Genomic DNA, 19,122 nt, shown 5'->3' with positions numbered 1-19,122 from the left:
CGGGAATGCGCTTCAGTGGTATGGAAAAACGGGGCGCCGCTCTTGCTTGGGACCTCGTACTTGATGAAGTCGAGGATTTTCGGACCACAAAGTGAGGCTCGCGCCGACCAAGGTCTTCGCTATCATCTTCGGGTGCCTTGGAAGCCTTCGGCTGGGATGACCAGTACATGACGGCGTCAATTGTTCTTTATCGTTTCTTCATCTTCTTCGCACCACAAAAATATTCGGGGTGCGGGATTAGCCCGAAAAGAATATTAATATAAATTGATTTTACACTGAAAATTTCGGAATGGTTTCAATAGAAAAAAAAAAAATGAGAAAGAGATGTGAGTTTTATTAACTATTTTGTTGATATCACAGTAACGGGGGGCGTGACCGAACGTGCTCCAGTTACCTTAATAGTAATCAGCAACGTTTAGACATGCATGACACATCACCCCCGTCAATAATATTGTTTTCGATAATGTTCTTAGACATAGAGTATGTCTAAGAACGTTGGTATCCCCGCTCACTCGTTTTCGCCACCACCTATTGCGAAGAAGGCAAAGAAGAATGAAAGAAAGATTAAAGAAGAAGAAAAGGTTAGCGCGCGCGGACGTTCTTTCGGCCGCTCTCAAGCCGAACCCGTCTCAATCGTCGATCTGACTCGTCAGAGGCAATGGAACGCACGGCCCGGAAGCGATCCACGAGCGAGAAGAAAAAGCAGAAGCCGTCCCAGGAACGAAAGCCGTCCCAGGCACGAAAGCCGTCACAGACCGTGTCGTCACCGGCTTCACCGAAGTCGATCCCGCAAGTATGTCCGGTGTCGCCCTTCGCCACCGGTTCGCCGACTTCCGAACCGCAGCAGCAAACGGGCGTGCCGGCTTCCTTGGATATCGCATCGCCGAGTTCGAAGCCGAGGAAAAAGATGAGCACGCTGCCTCCCTCGAGTATTACTTCGCCGATATATAGGGCGAGAAAAGATTATACTCGATGTCTCCGTTCGGTATCTCTTCGCCGGTGTCCAATCCGACGATCGAGACGGACCGCGATGCCCCAGCGATCGGCGCAACGTCGCCTCACTTGCCGGAGGGAGCAGGCAAGAAGGACGCCTTCGGAGAGTGGTACGAAGCGGCGCACAAGGGCATCATTACCCGCACAACCGACAGCAGCAATCGGTTGCATCACTCGGAGAAATCTCTCAGATCCATCGGCGCCAAACGGTAAATACTGAGTTGTCAAATGTTCGCAAATTGCTATCGCCCCCCTTGTAGGAGCGCTTTTTTACGTTGAGCGCCAGGAAGCCTTTGTTCAGTCTGGCACACGGACGTCAACAAGACGACGTCATCGTCGCTGATGTCCAAGGCAGCTGTGTGCTCGCCTGTGTGGGTACCCTAAGCAGTAACCTTCGAAATAAACCTTAAGATCCAACACTAAACCTTAACGTTCCAACAACAATTCCATTCCACTCAATCATGGGGATTATAATGTTCTTTTGCTGCTTTCTGCACAATGTTTTATTCTGAATCAGACAACCTGCATCTTTTCTCTGGAGGCTGGGAACCTGCTTCATTTTATATTATTTTGTATCATTTTATACTCTTTATTGCATCAAACGACTATGTGTAGCCGACGGTGACGTGACCAGTTTCTTTTTCTCCATTCTAAAGCTACCAATCATCTGCAGTTACACTATTATAACAATAAACGTCCTAACTTGACCATTTACGCACTTATTCCACAGTTAAAAGGCGTTGCAGGACAGACATGGTTTCTCCGGTTTACTCGCCAAAGAATGCTTAGGCATTGACGTGACCAGTGTTTTTTTTATCGATTCTAAAGCTACCAATCATCCACAGTTACACTATCATAACGATTAAATGTCCTAACTTGACCAATTACGCACTTATTTCCCAGTTACAAAGCGCTACGGGAGAGACAAGATTTCCCCGGGGTACTCGCCAAAGAATGCTTATGCATTAATAGACGACAGGAAAAGTGGAGTCGAACAGCGCTGTTTCGCTCCCTTTGCCTACATGTCACCGAACATTGCATTCTTCCACAGGGAAACACACGGAGCTCTTTAGGAAGGGGTTGAAGGTTTGATGCTGTAAGGTTATGCCACCAGGCCACAGAGGCCAAGCAGTAGCCCCGCTGACGAGCACGCATCGCGAAATGTTTCAGATGACCTGACATCCAGCGCTAGCTGTAGTCCTAGAGCATTGCACGGGCCCGGGCCGAGCCCAGCCCGAGCCCGGGCCGGGCCCGGGCCCGGGCTTACATAACAGAGACCAGCCCGGGCCTAGCCCAGACCCGTGGTTCCAAGCCCGGTGCCGCCCTGGGCCCGTGTTACTGAGCCCGGGCCTGGCCCGGGCCCGGGCGTTCATTGCTAAGCTTAGCTAGGGCCCGCGTGTGCATGACCAAACAGGACCTGTAATCAAAAATGTATTGTTTTACTTACACATTGTAACGTATCTGTCAGCCTCACCTTCTCGAGGTTTAATCAGCTGCAGTATATGCAGCTGCAATAAAAGACCGAAATGTTTATTTCTCCATGGGAACATCACCCGTCGCGATGGCTCAGTCAGCTAAGGCGTTGCGCTGCTGAGCACGAGGTCGCGGGATCGAATCCTGGCCGCGCCGGCCGCATTTCGATGGAGGCGAAATGCAAAAACGCCCGTGTGCTTGCGTTGTATAGTGCACGTTAAAGAAGCCCAGGTGGTCAAAATTAATCCGGAGCCCTCCACCACGGCGTGCCTCATAATCATAACTGGTTTTGGCACGTAAAACCCCAGAAAGAAGAAGAACATGGGAACATCAGTGATACGGCCCATTGCCTGTGCTGTTGCTTTTCCGCTGGGGCGCGTGCATTTACCTTGATTTGTACGATATGGTTCCATGATTTCATTTAGCATGCGAATATATATATGATGGGCGTTACATGGATTTGTCTGATTTGCGTGCTTGGAGCTTCAGAAGCGTTCTTGTGGCTTTGTTTCTGTATATATATGTAAAGTAGGCGAATTCACGAGCATACAGCATAAAATAAACGCAGAAGTAGACACATCCCTTGCCTTAGCGCTAAAATACTACAATAGTATCGAGACTGGTCATAGTGCAATCGCAACTGCGGTAACATGGAGATGGTATGAGGAGCCTTTTTGTATAATTTATTTTTCCTTACGCGGAAACAATGTTTGTTTTTGTGGAAAAGAAACAAAACGAGAACTTAATCTGTTTTCCTATTTTCTTTGCTAAGATATATACAAAAGAGTGATCTGTTTTGCACGTGTCACTTCAGCTTGGCACAGAATGCATTGAACCATGCAATGCATAATGTTCGCGTGTGCTCGAAGGCCCGACTTAGGCTTTTTAATGAGTGGGCCCGAATCCGGCCTGGGCCCGCGGCTTTAAGCCCGAACCTGGCCCGAGCCCGCCGACAAACACTCCGGACGGCCCGACCCGGCCCGTGGACCGGGCCGGGCCCGGGATTTCAGGTCGGCCCGGGCCCGTGCAGTGCTCTAAGCTGTACTTCTTGTCTTGACCAAAGAACGGGGTACGCAACAACAGTAAGCACACGCTTGCAGGGGTCACTATAGCCAGTGGTTAACACTACGTCTGAGCGAATGCCTAAAAGCAAGAAGGATGAAAAAATGAAATGGTTCTTTAGAAAATACAGCCCCTGAATCCTCATTTAAAAAGCTTTTACTTCGTAAGTGTGGTCCGCAATGAGCCATCGCAACGGCGATTACCTCGCTATTACGCCGATCATGGACTCAAAGTTGCTCGTGCTCGAATAGCGACCGACAAGAAAACGCCCTTAGGAAAGAACGGATTCGTGCTTGCGTGTCTTGATTTGTAGCATCGTGTGATTTGTGATAATGTGGTTTGTAGACTTGGTCTTCTGGGGCCGGATTGACGAAGCTCTTCCTTGGTAAGAGCTTCTTCCCGACCGACCGCCTTCGTTGTAGTATTAGGTCCAACGTCATGATTTTCTGGTAAGACATGCTTAGGACTGTTCAAACGCATTGACAACGAGGACAAGTAAGTGACGCTTGCCCTTGCTGTCAATGCACGTAAACAATTCTAGGTGTATGTCTTACCAGCAAGGCCGAACCAAGAGCTTGACTAGCTGGGGCCTAATCTTATTAGAAGTTCTAGCGCCAGTTTTTAATACGGGCACTGACATCCTGCCTGCTTCTTTCTTCGCAGCGGATTTGCTCTGGGGATCGGCACCTGCTGCAGCCTATTGCTGTTCTTGCTGCTCGTCGTAGTCGCCTTCTTCTATCCCGCGAAGGACAAGCCGGAACTCAACACCACGTCCGTCAAGGCCTGCGGCACGGTGCGACTACACCAACTCGAAGTGGTGACAGCGAACGGCCTGATCACCGGCCGGCCAGCCACCATAGTCGACGCAGCCGACAACAGCAGCGTGCAGGGCGTGCTGCGGCATTTCTTTGGCGTCCCGTACGGCGAGCCTCCCAGCGGACCTCTTCGATTTGGCATGCCCAAGGTACTGCCCCTTCTCTCCGTTAAGGCAGCGTCACGAAGTGTATAGGCTGCAATATCGCCGTCGGCCAGTAATCACCGGATACAGCTAGGCGCACACATACTGCTTGGCCACCCTGTGCGACGATGCTCACCCTACTATGTTGCTTTTGTTTCCTTTGACGTTCTGTGATTTGAAAACGAGAAAACAAAATTGAAGAAATCAGACGCATTGCCATTCCGGTATGCGGCAATCGTCTTCGCACCCTGTGGCCAAACCTGATGTGCGCGCCTTTCTCTCGGAGATGTATGACCGACGGCGCGCACCGTATACTGCTTCAGTTATGCTGTGGTCATGCTCTCGCGCGTTCCTCTTAACATATCTCAGCTCTGTACCTAAACACACGCGGACAGAGACCCAATAAAACGAAGCATGACTCAGTTGAAACAGTGGCGGAGAGTGTTCGGCTCAGCAGTATTACGGAGCGCTTTATGTCAGCAAGGCTTGCGTAACATTCTTGCAGATTTTTCTGACAGTGCACTTATTAACGTACCTATAGTTACTGTCCCTTACTTACAGTCAAACTACAAGTATCAACGGCCCACTTTGGTTTTCTGAGTAGCCCCAACAAATGTTTCCATGGCTAATCAGTTAAGCCCGCAAGGTGGGGGAAGTTTTAGAAAGCGAAAATTGTCATACACCTGATTATACGACAAGATAGAATTATCTCCTTCGTAAACCCTTACAATTACTTGTAATCAACTACATTTCTTGGCAATTTTGTAAATTAACCATTACGTTGCTTACTTGTTAACGCTCGCTATAATTCAGTTGCAATGTTCAGTAACCAATTACATGTACCCACTTACTTTATTGTCGAGACAAGCTTTAACAAACGATGCAGCTTTGAGAACCTGAATTTGTAAAAAAAATGCCACAGTTTCGCCTTAAGGGCGAAGCAATGAATGCGATAGCAACACAGCAATGTCATACGAAGTAAGGTGAGCAGCTTTGGTAGCAATATGAAATGTAGTAAACATGAGCTAATTAAGTAAGCAGGTGTGCTGCGGCGTAAGTAGACCGACATGAAGAGAGACTCGATGACCACGAGAAGGCGCGTGTGAAACGGTGGTGTTGATGAGATGCGCTTCCCGTGGGCAGCGCGTGCGAAGGGACACACCTGTAGCGCTGCACTGCTGATCCGGGCAGCATTGCATGTGTAGCGTGCGTTGGAAAATGTGGCCCGACTATTACTAACTGAATGAACAAGCGTGGTGTGAGCGCGCACAAACGAACATGAATAGATCACACTGAATGACTGCAGACAACGACCGTCAAAACTCTGGCAGCAAGCGGATACGCCGCAGCGGCGAAGGTACGTGCGGTCTATCGCTTCAACGGAAACTGAGCGGCGAATGCACGGCGCATAAAGGTCAGAGCCGTGTGGAGATAAGAGACGGTGCGAGCGAGCGACGAGCGCGGTTGTTGGCAGAGTGGAAGCGCCCCCCCCCCCCCCCCCCCGCTCCCTCCGGCGCTGGCTTCCCGCTTCCTTGCTTGCGCGTGGGAGATTGAGTGCGTTCGCTCTCCGTGATAGCGCGCGTCCCCGCACGCTTCCACTCGGGCATACGGCACGCGGCGAAGATTTTATCTATAGGGAACCTCACGGCGACGGCGACGGCGACGCCGACGGCAGAAATCCGGTTGAAGTGTCCATAAAATTGCTATCGCAATAAAACTACAGTAGAACACCCAGATCGTCTAATGCAGCAGCCTTGCAAATACGAATGCTCACAGGTAAAAGCGGAAGCTCAGTATCTGTGTCGTCATCTTAACGCTCCACCAGATACTGGCTGATGAATTGAACAGATGTTGGCATGTCTCGATAGCGAAGGCAACTTAGGACGTTATAGACAGGAAATCGCATACGGACGACATTTTCAGCGTTTCATAATTGGCCCAACCGGAAGTGTCTTCTCTCAAGTCCCAGCAACAATGAAGCGCTGCACACCATAGAGGACCCAGATGCTAAGCAACCACATTCTTGTGCGCAAGATCCGTACACTCGTTACAACACCACCCTACACCCCAGCGCGAACATTGAGCGAAATAGCTGGTAGCGCTCCCTGTGTTTCCCTCCTTTTCCTCCTCGAGCAAGTTTTAAGTGTCGCTGCTGATGTCTTCACTACAAAAAAGAGGGATGATGATCAATTTTTTAAAGCAATTGTTAGTACAGATAAGCAATTTATGAAGGGCTACAGAGGATGCACTGTAAGTGCCTGGCCAGCTTCTCTTGTTTACTGTATGTATGTGTCGTGTTAATGTACGGAGGAAAGTAACCTAGAAGCACTCTATTACTATTGTGTAATTACTCAGTTACTTTCGTGGTGCAGTAACACGTAACTGTAATCAATTACATTTTTGAATTAATTGTAATTGTAATCGGTTACTTTTTATTGCGATAGCAATTATATGGACACTTCAACGGGATTTCTGCCGTCGGCGTCGCCGTCGTCGTCGCCGTCGCCGTGAGGTTCCGTATAGATTCCAAGGGCGATAAAATCGTCGCCGCGCCGAATGCGCGAGTAAAAGCGCGCGGGGGACGCGCGCTATCACGGAGAGCCAACGCACGGCGGAAAGCAAACGCGATTGTCGCCCAAAAGGCCGTGGGGGTATGGGGGGGAGGGAGGCGGGGCGACGCTGTGCTACGGCACCAAATGCTTATCTTGCAACCCAGCGCAAGGAGAACTGGCAACGCAATCTCCCACGCGAAAGCAAAAAAGAAAAAAAATGTCACAGTTTCGCCCTAAGCGCGAAGCAATGAATGCGATAGCAACACAGCAATGTCATACGAAGTAAGGTGAGCGGCTTTGGTAGCAATATGAATTGTAGTAATAATGAGCTGATTAAGTAAGCAGGTGTGCTGCGGCGTAAGTAGACCGACATGAAGAGAGACGCGATGACCACGAGAAGGCGCGTGTGAAACGGTGGTGTTGATGAGAACCGCTTCCCGTGGGCAGCGCGTGTGAAGGGACACACCTGTAGCGCTGCACTGCCGACCCGGGCAGCATTGCATGTGTAGCGTGCGTTGGAAAATGTGGCCCGACTATTACTAACTGATTGAACAAGCGTGGTGTGAGCGCGCACAAACAAACATGAATAGATCACACTGAATGACTGCAGACAACGACTGTCAAAACGCTGGCAGCAAGCGCATACGCCGCAGCAACGGGCGAAGGTACGTGTGGTCTATCGCTTCAACGGAAACTGAGCGGCGAATGCACGGCGCATAAAGGTCGGAGCCGTGTGGAGATAAGCGACGGTGCGAGCGAGCGACGAGCGCGGTTGTTGGCAGAGTAGAAGTGCGCCCCCCCCCCCCCCCCCCCCGCTCCCTCCGGCGCTCGCTTCCCGCTTCCTTGCTTGCGCGTGGGAGATTGAGTGCGTTCGCTCTCCGTGATAGCGCGCGTCCCCGCACGCTTCCGCTCGGGCATACGGCGCGCGGCGAAGATTTTATCTATAGGGAACCTCACGGCGACGGCGACGCCGACGGCAGAAATCCGGTTGAAGTGTCCATATAATTGCTATCGCAATAAAAAGTGGGGAGGCAGCGCGGGAGGGACGGAGGGAGCAGCTTCTACTCTGCCAACAAATACGCTTGCACTGGCTGTGGTGGCCGTCGCCCGCACCGTCTCGTTATCTCCACCACGGCCGGGCTCGACTGGCGCGCACACTCGCTTCTTAAGAAGCGAGCGAGCGCGCGCGCCAGTCGAGCCCGGCCGTGTCTCCACACGGCTCTGACCTTTATGCGCTGTCCATTAGCCGCTCAGTTTCCGTTGAAGCGATAGACCGCACGATTCTTCGCCCGCTGTAGCGGCCGCGCCAGCGTTTTGACAGTCGTTGTCTGCGGTCATTCAGTGTGATCTATTCATGTTTGCTTGTGCGCGATGACACCACGCTTGTCAATTCAGTTAGAAAGCGAATGTGTCCAAGTTTATGCGGCCGATAAAACTACTCTACTATCCCTACTCCGAATAGCTCTCTACCAATTTGCTATCGCAATTGATGCTTCGCCTTTCGGGCGAAACTGCGACATTTTTTTTTCTCTATAGCGTTTACAAGTCTGCCATATTCAGGGTCTTCAAGTTGTTAATAAATTCGGCCTGCGGTTTGATAGCTTTCTGGTGTGCTCATTCGGCAGGGCGACCTCCCCGGAAAGGCGTTTGTCCTTGGGTTGCACCCTCGAACCAGCACAACTTTCTGTTCAGCTGCGAAGCGTTCTTTCTGATAAACCTGTATTTGGTTTCCATTGTATAGCTTAGTGCTGCAATAGGGTGGATGGCAATTCTTCCTTTCATGAGTAAATGTTTCTCACTGCCCAAGGTGATCAGCCACTTCAGTGAGAACGCCACTTGGGACGCCGATGCCCATGGGCCGCCATGCCCTCAGAGGGGCCCCCTGCTGGCGTCCTCCGACGAGAACTGTCTGCGCCTCTCCATCTGGGCTCCATACGTGTGCAACGACAGCGATCCGCTGAAAACCGTGGTCGTTGCGGTCACTGGTGACTGGATGCAGACGGGAGACGTGCGCGACCACGAGGGCTTCTGGCAGCAGCTGGCCCTATACGGTGACTTCATCGTGGCCGTGATCAACCACCGGCAAGGCGTGCTCGGCTTCTTTGCGGGGGTCGACGATAAAAGCGCTCCGGGCAACGTGGCAATCTACGACACGCACCTCGCCGTCGTGTGGATGCACAACAACGCTGCCGCTTTCCATGGAGACGGAAACGCGATGGTGGCGCTGGGTCGCGGCAGCGGAGGCTTCATGTTCTCCTCGCTCCTCTTCACCAACAGCGACCGCTACCTCAAGCGACTCATCCTCCATGGTCTGTCGGTGACGTCGATATTTCCTCGAAACGAGGAGAGCGGGCCCGCTCTTCTGAGCGGCGCCATGCACTGTCCCAGGGGAATCAGGCTCTCTGAAATCGCCGAGTGCCTCAGAGGCAAGGACTTCAGGAATATCGTGTCCGCTGCGCAGACGCTGCGTCCTCTGCGCTTCGTCCCTTCCAGGTACAGGGCTCCGCTGTCGGACAATCTCTACTCGGCGGAAGGGCTCACGCCCCGAGGTGACCTCAAGGGCATCGACATCATCTGCGGAACCAGCATGGCCGAGGGTGAAGCGCTGTTCGACGAGTACGTCGCCCCCGGCATGAACATATCGGACACGATGAACGTGGAAGATGTGTTTCACCGGTGCCTGGCATTCTTCACCGAGAAGTACCACGTGGAGTACAAGGACATGCCAGCGGCGGTCAAGATGTTTCTGACGCAGCCGAACTTCCGTGGCTTTCGCGAAATTCTCCGAGATATCGTCACGACCTGTCCGATGCGCGCGGTCGCCAAAGCAGCTGCGGCAAGTGGTGCCACGGTGCATCACTATGTGTCCATGGGGGCGCAGCAGTTCTTGGAACCCGTGCTTACGTTGGACGACATTGTACTCTTTGCAACCACTGGGTAAGTTACACGCTTTTTCTCGTAAGACGTACCTTGCGTGCGTGCACGCGTGCATTTCCAGTGTCTGTAAGCCTATAATAAATGTAAGAAGTCCTCGCCTACTATGTCATGTGCAAAAGAAGTCCGATGTGATCACAAACCTTGCACCGGATGCATGTAAGCAGTTTTTTTAATAACTGGTGTAAAAGAAAGTAGTGTTCATGAGTCATGACTTCAGTGGTCACTCCTGGTGGCCATGGTGCGGTAAAGTCACGGCGTTCGAGATTGGCTGTCATTACTCTGAAAGGGCCGTTGCTGCCGGAGTGCGAAGCGGACACCATCCATTCCAGTGTCCCTAAAATATATCCACACTTGATTGTTCTGTTCTCTTTTTATTGCAATAGCAATTATATGGACACCCCAAAGCGGATTTCTGCCGTCGTCGTCGTCGTCGTCGCCGTCGCCCTTAGGTTACGTATGACGTCAATGGCGATGACGTACGTATGACGTCAATGGCGATGCCGTATGACGTCAATGACGGCAACGCGTAGCCGCGCTCCGGACGCTGTATGTGCGAGCGAAAGGGCGCGAGGGACGCGCGCTTTCACGGGGAGCGAACGCACGTCGGAGAGCACACGCGCGTTCAGCGCCGTGCTCCCTGAAGGGCTGCAGATTTAAGCGTCTCTCTCCTCCTTTCCATATATAGAGAGCAAACGCGACTTTTTCCGTCGCCCGAAAGGGTGTGGGGGGACGGGAGGGAGGGAGGGAGGGAGGGGAGGCGACGTTTAGCTGCGGCACCAAATGCGTATTTATATAAAAACGGCGCGCGCGTTCGGTGCGAACGAGGGCAAAACGCCGATTGCGTCGACAACAGTTTTGTGCGTTGCTGGTGCTGCTGCATGTCCAAGTTTATACAGTTGATAAATATACTATCCTTACTCCGTATGGCTCTCTACTAATTTGCTATCGCAATTGATGCTTGGCCTTCCGGGTGAAACTTCGACAATTTTTCGTCGAAGCGACGTCAAAGCGAATAGTATATAAGAGTGACGAATAATTTTGAAGCAAACAGTTCGAATAGTTGCGGGATTTGCATAAAAATTTTATGCAGCAGCAATATAGACAAACCTAAAAAGAAAAAAATCCTCGCAAAGATGTGAAGAAGTTTAATCTCTGCGATCCGTTTCTTTTTTTTTAAGTTCTGTTATTTAGCAACATTTCTATGGAATAACTCAAATTCGACACTTTTTTGAAAACACCAGCACCATGGAGAGTGTTGTGGTTTAGCTTGCGTGAAAGTTCGCGATTGTCGAGCCCACGGGAGTGATTCGCGTTCACCCGTCGCGCGTAATCGTGATGCCGATAAGTGCAAAGTTGACTGCGCCACGCTTGCATTTTAGGCTGTTTGGCGACAATTAAGCTCGGTGCTATAGGTCTGCCTACACGTGAGTTTATTCCATTCCGCCGTCAAGTAGACAAACTTAGTATTAGTCAAAATTTAATTATCTTATTAGTTAAACCTCGTATCTTGGAACAGACAAACATAGTTGGCATGTTTGATGTAAACGCCCGCTGACCCGAACGCGTCCACTTCTATATGACCCTCAGTTGTGCGGGCGATCTCAGACCGTATCATCGATTATCTACTCGATGAAGGGCAAATATAATACGACGGCTTGCAGCCCGGCACAACTCTAGGCCAGTGGAAACTTTTCGTCATGGTCTCATTGCCTTGGCTGTTTGGAATATGTCGTGGCTATTCATAAATGTGCAAATTTTTAACAGCAGATTAAAAATGACAAGACAACAGTGGCTGATACTGCAGAAATACAGTCTCCTTGTGTGCATTAGTGTTCCATGTGGTTTGTTGTATAGGCTGCACTGCCTTCGGGATCTGCTCACATTTTTTTGTCGAGTGTAGCCACATTTCCGCGTCTGGTTTTATGTGCGTGGCAGTTTCCAAGAGCGCATCTGGGTTTCATTTTGGCCTTTCTTTTTTGAGAATTACGCATTATTACTGCTCTATACCACAGTACAAGATATAGTATTTCTAGTTAAGGAAACTGCCCGGGGCCAGCGGCGAGGCGCGATCGACCAGATAATGTAACATCGACACGCACTGGCAGCGGTAATCTATCGGCGGAGTGGCACAACTTCATGCCGATACTTTGCCTCAGAGACGGTATCAGCGCATCGGTGATCTCGGAGGCAACGACCAAATATCTTGTTGTTGTAGCAACTGCCGCTACGCTGGCCATTTCAATATGAAATTTGAGGTCTTTAAATGCGCGAGACGCGTCAAGCCTTCCATGTGATTTCGCTGAGACGCGTTGCCGTAGCGCCACTTGAAGTGAGAATCCCAGAATTAAAAAAAAAAAAACAAAACAAAACAAAAAACTCACGTATCAAGTTTAGAACTCTAACTTTTCAATGAAAGAAGACATCACACTTCTGCAAACTGCGCCTCGTCACACAGCTAAAGCGGGCAAAATTGATGTATTACGCACTACTTTGAAATGCACCAATGTTTTGTGAATGGGACTTTTGCAAAACCCTCGTAAATACCGTAGCAGCTTCACGTAATGAGTAAAATATTAACTCAAATTTTCCTGCTTAATATGCTCCGACAGATGCAGCTTACAGATAGCAATATTTGACTTTAGTGCAGAGTTTAAAATTTGTAAACTTCGTTGTTAAACATGTTCTTAACATATGGATTTCCGGCAATTAAAAAAATGAAAGCCATCAGAATTTCGCTTCACCGAATTGCTGCAACTTAACCTGGCCTCTCGAATGGAATAAATTTGATTCAAATTGGTCTTGCGGTTGTCTCATAAAAGCATTTCTGCGATTTAAAGGGTAAATCTTACAGGGAAATTGGAGTTGAGCCTCGAGCTATGGCTTCACTTTAAGCCATAAAGCCACAACTTTAAACATTTTGTAAAAGCTACGCATAATGAAAGTACCTGCTGCACGCGAAGAGTTGTCAAGTACACAGAACGCATAAAAAAAAAAAAAAACAGCTTCGAAGCAAGGATGTTTCTGGACAACATGAAATGAGCACCCATCGCATGCCTTTGATCGACGAGCGACCAGGTGGCAGGAGCCTTTATCTGGCAGCCGTAAAACACGCGCTATCATTCCCTAAAGATATATTTTAAACCATGCTCCGTACATAGCTCTTTTATTGCGGCAGCAATTATACGGAGACTCGAAGCGCATTTTTGCCGTCGCCGTCTTAGTGATGTTCCGTATAAAGTCCAACGGCGATAAACTCATCGCCTCGCTACGTGCGTTGTATGTGCGAGTGAAAGCGTGCGAGGGTGAGCCGGCAACCGCACCTTAATCTCGAGCACGCGAGCACTGTAACGTGAGAGAGGAAGGCGGCCGGAAGCGCGCGGTCTTCTTTCACGCGCGAGGAACGGGGAGGAGGCGACAGAGACGGGAGGGGAGGGGGGGGGGGGGGGGCGTTCTGCTTACACGGCTGCTGCTCACGAAGCTATCTTGAAAGCGCTCTGCGACGCGGCCGAAGTGTACACCCGCGGTAACCTAATCTTCAAAGCGATCTGCGATGGGCGACAATTGCTTGTTTATTTAGTTAGTAAGCGAATATTTACAACTTTATACAGCCGATAAAAGTACTATCCTTATTTCGTATAGCTGTCTCCCGTGGGAGTTGAACCCCCGACCTTTGGTGGGAGTCGGACCCACGTTAAGGCGAAGGTAATTAAAGCAGAGTTAATTATTATACAGTTAATTAGGGCACACGAACCGACGGTCTTTGGTGTTAATTAGGTTGAAGTTAATTAAGGCGCAGTTTATTGGGGTGGCCTCAATTAAGGCACTCGAACCCACGTCCTTTGACGGGAGAAAACAAGTAATAAGAAATACAACGTATTCGAATGATAATATCAAGTAATTTAATGACTATATCCTGAGCCCGCAGGCTTTCGCCTTCATCCTCTTTGGCGTATGCTAAAGTGACTGTCAATTTTCTTTATTTATGTACGTTTAGATAGTTTCGTAGTCGTTCCAGGGGAAGTTTCTATTTTTACACGCCGAATATGTTGGCAAGTGTTACATGGATATAGCAATATGTTTATAAGCAAATTATAAAACTTTATAAAATATTCGGCAGACCCTACGCTTATGTCCAAAACTGCGTTAAGCAAAGCTTTATATGATGTTTCCACTGTAACGATGAGGAATCGGCGGTCAGCCAGGCGCATCGCCAGCATAAACGTCAAAGTAAACGTTATGCAAACCTAATGCCAATCATGGAAAGGTATGTGCAAAATGGCGCAAATGGAAAATAATTTTACTTACTTACTGACTCACTCACACAAAATATAAACAGGCAAGAGGAACCAATATTGTTATTAGCAGCAAAATGTGACAGTTCTGGCGTAAGTCTGCATGGCGCAGAAAGGAACGTGCGCTATGCGCAGTTGCCTAAATTACACTTGTCTTGTCGACATGAGGAAGTGCTAAACTGGCAAGCGCCCTATTACCCTGCACCTTACACCTGACCAACGACTTCTAGCCAAGCGCACCAGTTCCTTTCCTGACCCTACAGGTACAACCCGGGACACACTACCTCACCTATGCTGTAATCAGTACATACCATTGCCGAGCCGGAGGTTTTCGACCACGGCCCTGGTGTTAATACTACACGTACACGGCAACTATGTACTAGCTTGCACAGCGTATAACAGAACCCGGATAAAAATGCGTGCCTCATGATTAGGGCGCCGGTTCTGCGATTAACGCATTTCTTTATTGCGATAGATGGACACTCCAAGCGCATTTTTGCCGTCGCCGTCTTAGTGATGTTCCGTATAAAGTCCAACGGCCATAAAATCGTCGCCGCGCGACGTGCGTTGTGTGTGCGAGTGAAAGCGTGCGAGGGTGAGCCGGCAACCGCACCTTAATCTCGAGCACGCGAGAGTGGAAGGCGGCCGGAAGCGCACGGTCTTCGTTCACGCGCGAGGCACAGGGAGGAGGCGACGGAGACGGGAGGGGGGGGGAAGGGTGCGTTCTGCTTACGCGGCTGCTGCTCACGGGGCTATCTTGAAAGCGATCTGCGACGCGGCCGAAGTGTGCGCCCGCGGGTGCCTCATCTTCCAAGCGATCTGCGATGGGCCAACGGGCATTCGCCGAGTGCCGGTAGCTTCGTATGCGCTGCGCTTTCGACGTTTCGTTCGCGTTGAAGCGAGAGCCAGCGCGAAGGTCAATTGGCTCGCTGCCGCTGGCGCGCTTTCTCACTCCAGCGTTTTGACGAGCTCCCGCGGTCATCGAGCGAGATGGGTTCATGTTTACCTGTGCGCGCGCGACACCGTGCTCGTTTATTTAGTTATAGTAAGCGAATATTTACAGCTTTATACGGCCGATAAAACTACTAGCCTTATTTCGTATAGGTGTCTACTAATTTGCTATCGCAATCGATGCTTCGCCTTTCGGGCGAAACTGCTACTTTTTTTCGTGACTGTTCTGTCTTTCTTTTCTGGACTCAGGCAGGTCAAGTGGACGCCGTTCAACAAAGGGGAGGTCACCCTCGTGGTCAACGGTAGCTCCCGCATGAACTTAGAGCACTGGATGACAGACGTGTGCAATGTCTACTCCACCCTTTCCAGTAGCATAAAAGGTGCACATGGTCGTTGAAGCTGGCGCCGCGTACCTACTTCGCTTGTTTTTCTGCGTGCATTTCCGCTGTCTTTATTACGCGCGAAAAACTTTTGTGACCGTTTTGCGAGTGAAATGATCTGCTTCAGTGGGTGGCACATGGTTGAATCTCTTTTTGACTGGACCGCCGCTACTTCCCCTGTTCTTAAGATGACACTGCTTGAGCACTCCATTTAATGATAGCGCAGAAGTGGCCATTTTGGTGTAGGGATCGCAGTAGAACTGAACTTTGTTGGACTTTTAGGTTTTATTGGTGGCCGCTGTTTCTCAAACGTGCCTGCGATGCATTTATCGCTATTTAGCTGCTTCGTCTTATCTCTCTTTTGATATTGTGGGACCATAAATGCGATCGTATTTTGGCGCATATGGCTGAAAGCAAGGAGCGCTGTTGAAATTGTTACTCGTGCTTAGCTGTGTTTTGCAGGATATTCACTACAATCACATGCCTTCAGTGCATGAATGTAAGGTTTGTACGTTGTTAATATGTGTGCCTCCTGCGTGTATAATTACAATATTTGGCTGCACTGATATATATGTAAAGCCAAAGTGTTGTGTTTCGAAACGCAGTATTACCTACCTATATAGTGGGTGATCATTTCCAAGTTTTATGGAATTTTTAAAAATTCCGTAAAACTTAGAAATTATCACCCTGTATAACACTTTGAAGGGATTACAAATACAATACCAAGAATATTACGTGGTACCGTATTTTTAGCTATGCTATTACATTTTCTGCAGAATGATAAGTTGCCTAATAACTAATAAGCATATTATCAATGCATTTGGCCTTTTTGCAACGTCTGCATTTTTTTTATTGCTTGCTTGGTTATTTTTCATATGCTCTGTTTTAAGATCGATGTACAGTACTCCCGCAGTAAATACTTCATATGGGAGCACCTGAGAAATAAATTAATTGTGTGAAGATCTTACATCACTAGCCTATGATTAGGCGTAGTAATACTCGCGCTGTTTCGCGCTATCGTCAATTTCGGAAAATTTTCGCAGTAGTGCCCGATCACTGTTGTTGTTTTCGTCTGTTGCTTTCTTGCCGTCGCTGCTGTCGTGTTTGTCAGTTTTTATTGTGCGTTATCATCTCCACCTAACTCATTTTAGGTCATTTTACAATTTTCTCTTAAGTCGCTTAGATACAGTCTCCCCACCGAAAGCAGCCTATAATCAAGAGGCCTTATCAGGTCATTGTCAACAGTCTTCCGAGTGTGAAGACGGAAAGGCGGCCTATTTCGTTGTTACAGCTTGCGTTCACATAGTCGGCACGCCCATTCTAAGAAAACACGCTGAAAAAGAAACTCTCAAAACCAGCGATCGTCCAGTATACTTGGTGGGCCTCCTTGTGTGCGCGTTTTTATAAAATGTTCGCCGTCATTTCGAACGCAAGCTCCCGACTGTGACCGCACTCCGACACCATAGATAACTTATAGACCGCACAGATGCCCTTTTCTTTAGAGATATCTACCAAACTCGTAGAGGAAAAAAAAATGAGGACATCGCGTCATATTCGATACGGTTTATCCAGTTACGGAACACTGCTTTCCGTATGATTTTGTTGCGTCATTGTTGCGCCAATGAAGCACTGATTACACAGAAGATTATACATTCAGTTCAATCATCGTGGTGCAGAGAGCCCCTGTAGGAGCACTTGAAAGTTATCTGATACAACGACGCTCTTTCTCCGTGAAATTGCTTGCGTACGAAGCGTAATATTTCGTAGAAGACTCCATGGGCGCACTTGTTGTACGTGTAATTAGGTTTACGTTCCGAGTGGGCGTATGCTCGTAGCAGTACAGCGTAGTATCCTCAGCTTTGTGGTTTCTACGTGTCAATGAAGAACCGTAACCATGCCTGCGCGGCGCAGTTGGCTCGAATGTAAATTTTCAAAATTCTGTATTGGCTCCGTGAACGCCGAGCAGCTGCTTTTCGTTAATGTTCTTGCAATAATTGCACTTTTTATTTTGCACCACGATATCACGATGGTCGTTTTTGTATGCGATGATGCTGCGAATCAAATCAAATTCGAATTTACTCGATCAAATCCAACCTTGTACTTACTTGTTTGGAGAAGAGGAGAAGCTTGGAAGTGCCGCAAAACAAAAGTTTGAATTAGTTGTTCAAAAGCACTGAATGTAAGCAGCGTTCACCGTTGGTAGGAATGTGCAGGTTGCAATGACTATACACGTCAGTCGAAGTTTCCGCAGTTAGATAACACCCAGAGCACTATATTCCCATCATTCTATTTTTCTATTTCTACATGTCTGCGGATCCGCAGCGTGTGTCTTCTGAATCACCGTAGCTCGATACCGTCCGAAATAAAAGGCTGTCCCACAACTTCAGATCCGATAAATTTCATGCGTTTTTGCCGGTTGTATTGGTTCGCTGCATCTTAAGTTGCCAACCACGTTATATGACACTGCACGTTGTTCTTTCGTAAGTCGGAGGCATGGTTTAATCGTCAAAGGTGGAATGCTTCACCACACTGAAGGGACACATACGCACGTATAAAAAAGAGCCACTATGGTTTGCTCGCATTCTTCGTGTGTGCGTGTGCTGTGCATGTGTGTGTTAGTGTACTCGCGCCATGAAATAATGGGATTCACACTGTACATGACCAAGAGAAAAATGGTCTGGCTTCCGCGTTCACTGAACTAATTTTTATAACACATGCGTAGTTCAAAAAAGAAAATTATCTGCCGGTCGCGAGATGTAGTCTGATTTCGACCTTAAAGTTTTCGCGCAAAGATTGTGGATAGTTGTCAAATGAAATAAATATGAAGCATCACGTTTACAAGTACCTCGGCAGTGCATGGAAGTGGGTCACAATGCTGGAAACAATGCTGACGACTTCGTGTAAGCTGCATCATACTCACTTATCCGCTTCAGATACTCCAAAAGGTATAGCCCGCAGAATTAAAATATTGGTTTTCAAAGATGTCACAGTGTTGCATACTTGTTGCTTCACGCTTACCAATTTTACAATTTTTTTTAGGGGCGAAGCTCCTTAGGGTGTGGGTTTGTCCCTCCTCTGTAGTAGTAGTAGTCGTCGTAGTAGGTAGCCACGTCTACATTTATGAAAAAAAAAATTCCGAAACTTGTGTCCGTAGCGCGGAATCGAACCAGGGACCCCTCGCTTCCGAACGCGCGGCGCTAACCACTACGCCACGAAGCGCACATGGACACACGCACCACGATGACAATAAATACCCAACATTAACGAAAGACTGCGCGTTTTTAACGCGTTTGTGCCAGCGCGTTACGGCCCGTGTAAGAAGCTGGTGTAAGACGCTGTGGCCTCTCCGCCTTACCCCCGTATTCATAAACGCTCCTCGACTTGAACTTGACTTGCCACCGCCTTGGGCAGCGCGTTCGAAACGCGTTGAAGGCGGTGGCAAGTCAAGTTCAAGTCGAGGAGCGTTTATGAATAAGGGAGTTATACTCTCTCAGCAGTCATGTGATGGCGTCGGCAAACGCGGT

At 48.9% G+C, this 19,122-nt stretch overlaps 2 protein-coding genes across 2 annotated transcripts in view; one reads left to right on the top strand and one right to left on the bottom strand.

Annotated features, from left to right (window-relative positions):
• Positions 1-19,122, bottom strand: part of LOC119446615 (phospholipid-transporting ATPase ABCA3) — a 255,324-nt gene that overhangs the window by 129,592 nt on the left and 106,610 nt on the right. The window lies entirely within an intron of this gene.
• Positions 906-15,959, top strand: LOC119445203 (cholinesterase). Its single transcript, XM_037709526.2, has 4 exons — positions 906-1,202; positions 4,192-4,492; positions 8,846-9,975; positions 15,468-15,959. The coding sequence occupies exons 1-4, from the start codon at positions 973-975 to the stop codon at positions 15,613-15,615; spliced, it is 1,809 nt and encodes a 602-aa protein (XP_037565454.2). The 5' UTR covers positions 906-972; the 3' UTR covers positions 15,616-15,959.

Source organism: Dermacentor silvarum, chromosome 3 (assembly GCF_013339745.2).
Source record: "Dermacentor silvarum isolate Dsil-2018 chromosome 3, BIME_Dsil_1.4, whole genome shotgun sequence".
Classification (NCBI taxonomy): domain Eukaryota; kingdom Metazoa; phylum Arthropoda; class Arachnida; order Ixodida; family Ixodidae; genus Dermacentor; species Dermacentor silvarum.
The sequence above is the reverse complement of the archived record's forward strand: the minus strand, read 5'-3'. Positions and strand labels throughout refer to the sequence as shown.

Coding starts and splice junctions, on each gene's coding strand:
- LOC119445203 (XM_037709526.2), top strand. CDS start 973: ATGTCTCCGTTCGGTATCTCTTCGCCGGTGTCCAATCCGACGATCGAG. Junction 1,203..4,191: donor AGATCCATCGGCGCCAAACG/GTAAATACTGAG, acceptor CTTTCTTCGCAG/CGGATTTGCTCTGGGGATCG. Junction 4,493..8,845: donor TTCGATTTGGCATGCCCAAG/GTACTGCCCCTT, acceptor TCACTGCCCAAG/GTGATCAGCCACTTCAGTGA.